The sequence below is a fragment of the Sinocyclocheilus grahami genome, unplaced genomic scaffold (assembly GCF_001515645.1).
Source record: "Sinocyclocheilus grahami isolate Dianchi unplaced genomic scaffold, SAMN03320097.WGS_v1.1 scaffold599.1, whole genome shotgun sequence".
In the NCBI taxonomy this organism is placed as follows: domain Eukaryota; kingdom Metazoa; phylum Chordata; class Actinopteri; order Cypriniformes; family Cyprinidae; genus Sinocyclocheilus; species Sinocyclocheilus grahami.
This window is the reverse complement of record NW_015505778.1, coordinates 1,202,805-1,210,294: the sequence shown is the minus strand read 5'-3', so window position 1 is coordinate 1,210,294 and position 7,490 is coordinate 1,202,805. Positions and strand designations below refer to the sequence as shown.

General features: G+C 36.3%; 1 protein-coding gene across 1 annotated transcript; it reads right to left on the bottom strand.

The window, feature by feature from the left end:
- Positions 1–2,942: 2,942 nt before the first annotated feature.
- Positions 2,943–7,490, bottom strand: LOC107557335 (sarcoplasmic reticulum histidine-rich calcium-binding protein-like). The gene is made up of 5 exons (XM_016240720.1): positions 6,851–7,490; positions 3,730–3,839; positions 3,500–3,554; positions 3,270–3,306; positions 2,943–3,137 (listed from the first exon to the last, which is right to left on the bottom strand). Exons 1-5 carry the CDS (start codon positions 7,488–7,490, stop codon positions 3,116–3,118), a joined length of 864 nt encoding a protein of 287 aa, XP_016096206.1. The 3' UTR covers positions 2,943–3,115.

The window sequence follows — 7,490 nt, the reverse complement described above, 5'->3', positions numbered from 1 at the left end:
TAGACCTTCAGTTGTTATGCTTTCAAATTTCATGCAATTGTATGAAATTTCTCAGTATTTTCACCTCCTAAATTAGTAGGCCTACACTAATTGTGCAGTCACAATTCTTTAATGGTACAATTTACTCAGGCCGATTACTTTTTTTTTTTTGTATGACATTACAATTATTTTTTAGAATAAATGTACATAAATAGGTTAAGCAAAACAAATGTGATTATTTTTGAGAACTTTTGAACTGCAGGCAGACATACATTATGGTACAGTACAAATATTTTGAGCGTCCCTTATTCTGTCCCTTATTTTCTTATTAAGAATCACAATTGTCCCTTATTTTCCATTTGCGGCACCTTGCTAAGGAAAAAAAAAATTCAGTTGTTGGAGATATGCACTCCAAAAAATAATAGATAAAAAATGGATAAAGCGCAAAGACAGCGCTGAAAAGGCCAGTATGTATGTATATATATACAGTATATACATACTGTATATATATATATATATATATATATATAAACAAAAGCTCTAGAAAAATACAATGAATTACAAGGCTGTAGAGAACAGTGCACTATTGCAGACTAAAGTTTTAATTATTTGAATAGCTCAGTCGTAAACTAAAGTGGGCTGGTCTAAGCCATGAAACTCCAGGGCTGAAAATGAGTCCCACTCCGGCCCTGATTAAATCAGTAATTAGAGGTGGATTTGTCAAGGTAAAAGTAGTCAATGATTGGGTAGACTGAGTTTGCTCACAATTAGAAATAATCGGCTCCTCACCAAAGGTCCCACATAAAGCATCCAACTTTCCCTGAAAGTTTCATATTCAGAAATATTTAGAAACATATTTTATTTAAGGGTATATGAAAATGTAATATTGCTCACCACAGCCAAAATAGCACCAATCTCAAATAAATTTGAAAGAAAAAGGAAATCAAGGTCAGCTCTATAAACTGCTTTAGACTCTTCTTCACCCTCGGTTGTGTTTAAAGTGAGAGTGGCGAAAGAAGAGACATGTCGGAATTAACTGTTAAATCAACTAGTGTGTACATTTAGCCTGATCCCTATATATTCCTGTGTTCTGTGACGTGTTGTTCTTAGAATAAAAAATAATATGCATGAATATATTTATAGTTCTATTCAGTGACAACCAAAATAAAGCTGATTCAAACAACACAACAAGAAAGTGACAGAAAATACTCACCTTTTGCAATGCTGAAGTCAGACAATAAAATAACAACCACACATGTCTTGAGAAGCATCTGCTTGTTAGAAATAAGCATTTTTAGCATATTTTCACATTAAATCAGAAGATATTTGATATTTTGTCAGTGTAAATGTTTCCTGGGTTACATTACATTTAATTCTTAAAACATTTTAGCTACTGAAAAATGTTGAAAACATTTAGTGAAAAAAAAAAAATTAATGTGGCAACTTACCATTGCACAAGCTACAGTGCCTTTATTTTTTTAACAGACCACAGTATAGCAACAGGTTGGGCTATTCAGGCTGTCATTGCCTCTGAATGTTTGTATGTACTAGTCTACAGAGTGAAAAAAATAATTTCCTGTAAAGGAAATGGGTTTAGGTTTATGCATTCACACATACAGTTCCATATATACAACATTTTACATTTAATTAAATTTGTTACTTGCCTTTTCTTTGTAATTGTCTGTGAAGTATATTAACAATGACTGAAAGTGAAACATTTTGCCCACCATTTTTTTCTTCACATGCTCAGTCATAATAACAAACATCTTATTTCAGTGCACTCTCCTTTACATGACTTTTAGAGAAGGGAAGAACTCAGTTTCCACTCTCTAACCAAGTTTTCACACCTTAAGAGGGAGGTTTCTGTTGTATGAGCAGAGCATGACAAAGTGCAGTTGTTAGTCATTTAGTTTTAATAATCTGAATGAATAGTGTATTGAATAGACACAATTGCATTGGAAGCTAAGAACAAACAGTGTATAAAATATGTATGAATTAATATACAGATGTTGAAGCTATTTCTTCATTACTTTCCTCCATTTGAAGATCACCAATCGTACTACCAGGATTTGACAGCAGTGCCTGTTGAAGTACAGCATTTGCAATGAACACTACTACAGTATTTTTGCATCTCATCAGAAGGCTATCTGTAATTTCTTGCATTTGTTCAATTTCCCAACATGATGTCCTAAATTAAAGTGATAGCTTACCCAAAAATTAAAATTCTGTCATCATTTACTCACCCTCAGGTTGTTCCAAACCTGTAGGAGAATATGGGTAACCAAACAGTTGGAAGTCAGTATGGAAGTCAGTGGTGACCGTCAACTGTTTGGTTAGCCATATTCTACAAAATATATTTCTTTGTGTTCAGCAGAAGAAAGAAATTCATACATGTTTGGAACAACTTGAGGGTGAGTAAAAATGTATTGTGTATAGTGTATCTGTTTATTCACACACTCATAAATTATACATGTTTATTTAAATTGATACTGATTCATCTGAAACCGTACAGACAGAATTGACACATTCATGTCGACCTGAACTTTTTGTTGTTATTCAATGTAAATTTCTCCATATATGTACAAAAGCTTGGGGTCGGTAAGATTTCATGCTTTTGAAGAAAAGTCTCATGTTCACCAAGACTGCATTTATTTAATCAAAATACAGTCAAAAACAGTAATATTGTAAAATATAATATAAGTACGAAATAAGATAATTTGCATGTAATCATATTTGTTATGCATTTAATGCAGCTTGTTAAGTCACCTTTAAAGTACCATTACACACTCTAAAAAATGCTGGGTTGTTTTAACCCAACTTTGGGTCAAATATGGACTAACCCAACTGTTGGGTTCAACTTTTCAATTACATTTTTATCCCAAAAGTTGGGTTAGTCCATATTTGACCCAAAGTTGGGTTAAAACAACCCAGCATTTTTTAGAGTGCATGATAAACATTAAGGTCCTGACCGTTCCTCAGTTATATTTAAGATAGGTTGTCCACTCCCATCACTGGCCTCAGAGTGAAAATCCCCAGATCTCGCCAGCCAAATAGACAGGTCTACAAGTGAATGATTTGAACGCTAGTCTGTAGTTCCTCTGTTCACCTGTGGCGCTGTGAAGAATGCTGAAAGTATTCAGAGCAACGTGTTCACCGTGCTGTAGGTGAAGTTGAGGACAAAAATACACACAGATAAGGCTCAACATAAAACTATGCTGATAACAGGTATGAATACATTCATAATGTGATTATTCTGCAAGTATTGTTTCGGACAGATGTTGCATCCTTACTGGTAGAGAGAACCACTCAGCACATCAAGAATCCTACCTAAAAACAAGCAAACATTCCAAAAATATAATCCAAAAAGACTTAATACATTAACACTTAATTACATAACACATATATTGCTAACAAATGGTGCTTGGATCATCTGCGTAAGCTAAGTATATACACTGCTTTTTTAACTTTGATACTCTAGCATTAATTAAGAGTGTGCATCCTATTAACATCAGCATCCTACCTGGCTGGCAGACTGTTTCACAGATCACAGGACAAATGTAACAGTAGGAACAATCCTGTGGAAGGAGAAGGTAAGAGGGTAGGTGATGCATAACATGTTCATAGACCATGTTCATAGATTTTTTTATCAACATTAAGATTTGAAGTTAAATTAGGTATAGTGCTTGGGTGTCCACATACTTTTGGCCTTTATTAATATGAATGTTGATCATATTAAGAAAGAACACCTACGTCACAGTGATTGCAGTGTGCTGACGTGTCTCCTTCCTCACAGGGACATTTGTCACAGGTACCGCAGTGCTGAGAAGAAAGAGAGAGGCGGACAGAGATAGAGTAGGAAGCTACACCTCTAAGGTTTAGGAAGGGATCACACCAAATCTATACTTCAGTAAGTTCATGGTGAAATTACTTCATGCACTGATCATCGTCATGATGTCATCAGGGTCAGAAATTAACTTGATTGATTTCCAGGCCTTTTTTTTTTTTACTTTTGTAAGTGCATTTTCTAGGATTACCTTATTAAATCTATTAGTGTTGCCTTTTATGTCAAATACTTAACTATAACCAATTGCTAAAATCAATCAGAATACTGTAGACTTTTACATATAACATTTTATCAACATCAACAAAAATCAACTTTACACTACAATGGTGGAACAGAAGCTGCATCTCACACGGCATGTTTATTTAATTCTGCTTAAAGGTGGCATGCATGTAGCCTACTTAAAGGATAGAAATTATAGAATTAAAGGAATTCATTACAGGGCAGAACTGCAATATTATGACAAATTGTTTATTATTGCTTCTGATTTTGTAATAATGATTATTAATGTTGAGTAATAGAATATATTAAAAAGTCGTTTTTATGTGTGGGGAAATGGATCGTCATATTCTTGTAGGCTACACAGACAAAACAAGGTAAGAACTGTTTATGAATTTGTTTATTGTTTTCCATGCATTAGAAAATCAAGATTATATACTCTCGCAAAAAATCCTTTTTATAATCCCATGAAGCTGTCTACACTGCACAATTAATATCTTTACATTGTTTACACTGTAGCAGCAATTTGTTGTTTATGATGAGAGAGAATCCGCAAGAGTGCAAGATTCATTCAGCACGTGTATGCACAGAACGAAAATTGTGCAGAGGTCATTTTTGTCCCCTTATCTTGAATTTGGGAGACATTTTTGTTCATTTTGGTGGCATTTTAGTACCTCCTTTTTGTTTATTGTAGGTGGACGTCCAATCCAGGGTACCTACAGTATGCTCAGTCTTTCTCAGTCTGTTGGAGCTTCCAGTTGGCGGTCAACAAGGCTGACTTCATCCCTGCCTTGGACAGTCATCAAACCTCTTAAAATGTTTTGGTCTGACAGACAAGGATCATGCAACAAAATGACAACTCTCTAAATTCTCTCTACCAACTTTGTCTCCAACTTTGGAAATCCAATCCTCTCTCTTCTCTCTGCAAAAACACATCCTTATAATATCAATTACTGCTACTAAGACTTCAACATCCACCTGGACGAACCTCAAGCAGCTGACTTCCTAGAATTTATGGCCTCATACTCCGCTGCAGCACACAATGCAAGCTCACCCATAACTGTATCCCTAACAATAATCTTGTCACTTTCTTACATTTCTCTAAACACATTTTTCACCAGTTGTCTTTCATTCTCTCTGAATCACCGCTGACTTGAGCAAGTATCAATCTCTCATCTCCTTCTTCTCCTTTAGTTGATTCTTCTGCCAAGGTCACTTACTACTGAAACAAGATCAGCAACACTTCAGACACCTACAGACTATTAACAGGATTTTGTACAAGAGATCTCTCCAACTCCACTCAATCACATCAATGCGTCTCCTACTACTGGCTACTTTCCCACCATATTTAGGCAAGGCTTGGTTGACCCCACAACAGTTAACCCTACAGCAGTTGAAAGATAAAGACTAGTCCTGCCAACTTTTCTGTCAAGTTCTTGAAATATTTGTTTAGTCACGTCTAAGGTTTTCTGGAGAGAATATGTGTCCAAGTCACATCGGCTAATCATTGGGGTGCAGGGTTCGGTGTTTGGTCCATTCTTATTCTTAATGTATACTTTCTGTTCTGTTCTTAGATACCAAGGAGACTTATTTAAACTTCCTATAAAATGCATGCTGAAAATTAGTGTAATTACAACAAAACAAAACAACTTGAATTATTCTGTTTACATTAACTCATTCTCCCACCGTCACAAGGACTTGTCTCCCTGGGTCACATAACCTTGAACAATACAATTACTTCTTTGAAGTGACCCTTCACTAACAAATTTGTGGAAGGGCCCATTGTGAAGGCACTCAATTGTTCACTTTCATTTGGAACACCCCTACAAATGGTGCCCTTCAAGGGCACAAAAATGGAATTTGGTTATTCATCTGACAGCAGTAAGTTAAGGGAAAGCTAGTTGACATTTGCCACTGAGAAAGGTATAGTTGCTTTGTTCCATGTCAAATGGCAGCTAGAAAACTCAAATGCACTTTTAGTGTTTGTGAACTTTAACTTGATAACAGACTCTAGGTTTCAGTGGTGGCCATACAGTCGAGTGTTACCATGTAACAATAATGCTGTGTGTTAGGTTCAAGTCAACAGCATTCAGCCAGAAAGGACTTAAAATGGTTGGAATATTTCAGCTGCTGTAGCTGTTCTGATGTAGTGAGCTATTTTAGGGCCAATGTGTGACTTCATATACTTACTGAGAGGCATTCACAGGACTTTGCAAAGCCAACAATGGCCCTGTTCCAAAACAGCATTTCAACCCTATAAAGCTCACTGTATCATATTTGATACGCAAATTTCTAAGATCTCTAAATCATCAACATGATCAAAGCTTGAAAAGCTGAAAAACCTGTCTGCTACGATCTACTACATGCCTTTTCTTGTCTGATTGATAGTTTATACTACTTTAGCAAATAAAAGGCTTTTTAGTATAATTGTAAAAATGTCCACCTTAGGTTTTGGAACATGTGTCTTTTGCGGTGAAATACATTATCAGTATTAATGATTGACAAATTGTAGTTATAAGTAATATGTAAACGTTACTCAGGAATTTAAATAAGGTATGTATTACCATTAATATTATTTTTTTAATAATCGTTCTTAAAGGGGACATAACACACACAGTTTCTGCCAATCTTGAGTACCTATATAATAGTATCACATCCTTCATATCTCCGAAGAGTCACATGATGAAATAGTTTCCTAGCTTTTTTTTCCCAAGTAAATATACTGATTTTTTTTTTCAGTGTAAGCAAAAACAATTAACATTGAAACTGATTCTCTGTAAAGGCTATTGAAAATGCTAATTCAGTAGTTACCTTCAACGATGGTCTCTTCATCTTCCCCATCTCCAGCCTCCTCATTATCTTCATTAGCAGCTACCTTTTCCCCATCTGCCTCTTCCTCTTCCTCACCTGGTGCTCCCTCATCCTCTGCTGCTGTTTCTTCTTCCTCTGTTGTCTGTTGTGCTGATTCCTCTTCTTCTGCTAATTCTTCTTCTACATCTACCGCCATCTGCTCATCCTCCTCTTCTGCTTCTTCTACCTCTTCCTCTTCATCTTCTACTCCTTCTGCCTCGTCATCTTCCTCTGCTACTTCCTCTTCATCTGCTCCTTTTTCTGCCTCCTCCTCTTCCTCAGCGTCTTCCACTTCAGCCTCAGCTGCTTCTTCCTCCTTAGTTGTCTCCTCTTCCTCAGAAGCTTCCTTTCCATCGTCCTCATCTTCAGCTTCCTCTGTTTCCCCATCTCCTCCTGCATCTTTATCAGCTTCTTCAGATATATTTCCACCTTCCTCCTCATCAGCCACCTCATCTTTCTCACCTCCAGTAGGGTTCAGACCCCTCAGCACCTCGGCTTCCTCACTTTGCAGTCTTTCTTCAGCCTGCACAGAATCCTTGAACGATCCAGTGCAAAGCAGAGCTACGATAAGGCCCAACAGCCAACTACGTGAAGCTACCAT

Bases quoted from the DNA above. Each gene is read 5' to 3' on its own strand.
- LOC107557335 (XM_016240720.1), bottom strand. From the start codon at position 7,490: ATGGTAGCTTCACGTAGTTGGCTGTTGGGCCTTATCGTAGCTCTGCTT. The intron at 3,555-3,729 runs GTAGGTGTTCTT...CTCCTTCCACAG, and splicing joins CACACTGCAATCACTGTGAC to GATTGTTCCTACTGTTACAT. The intron at 3,307-3,499 runs GTAGGATGCTGA...GCTTGTTTTTAG, and splicing joins TGAAACAGTCTGCCAGCCAG to GTAGGATTCTTGATGTGCTG.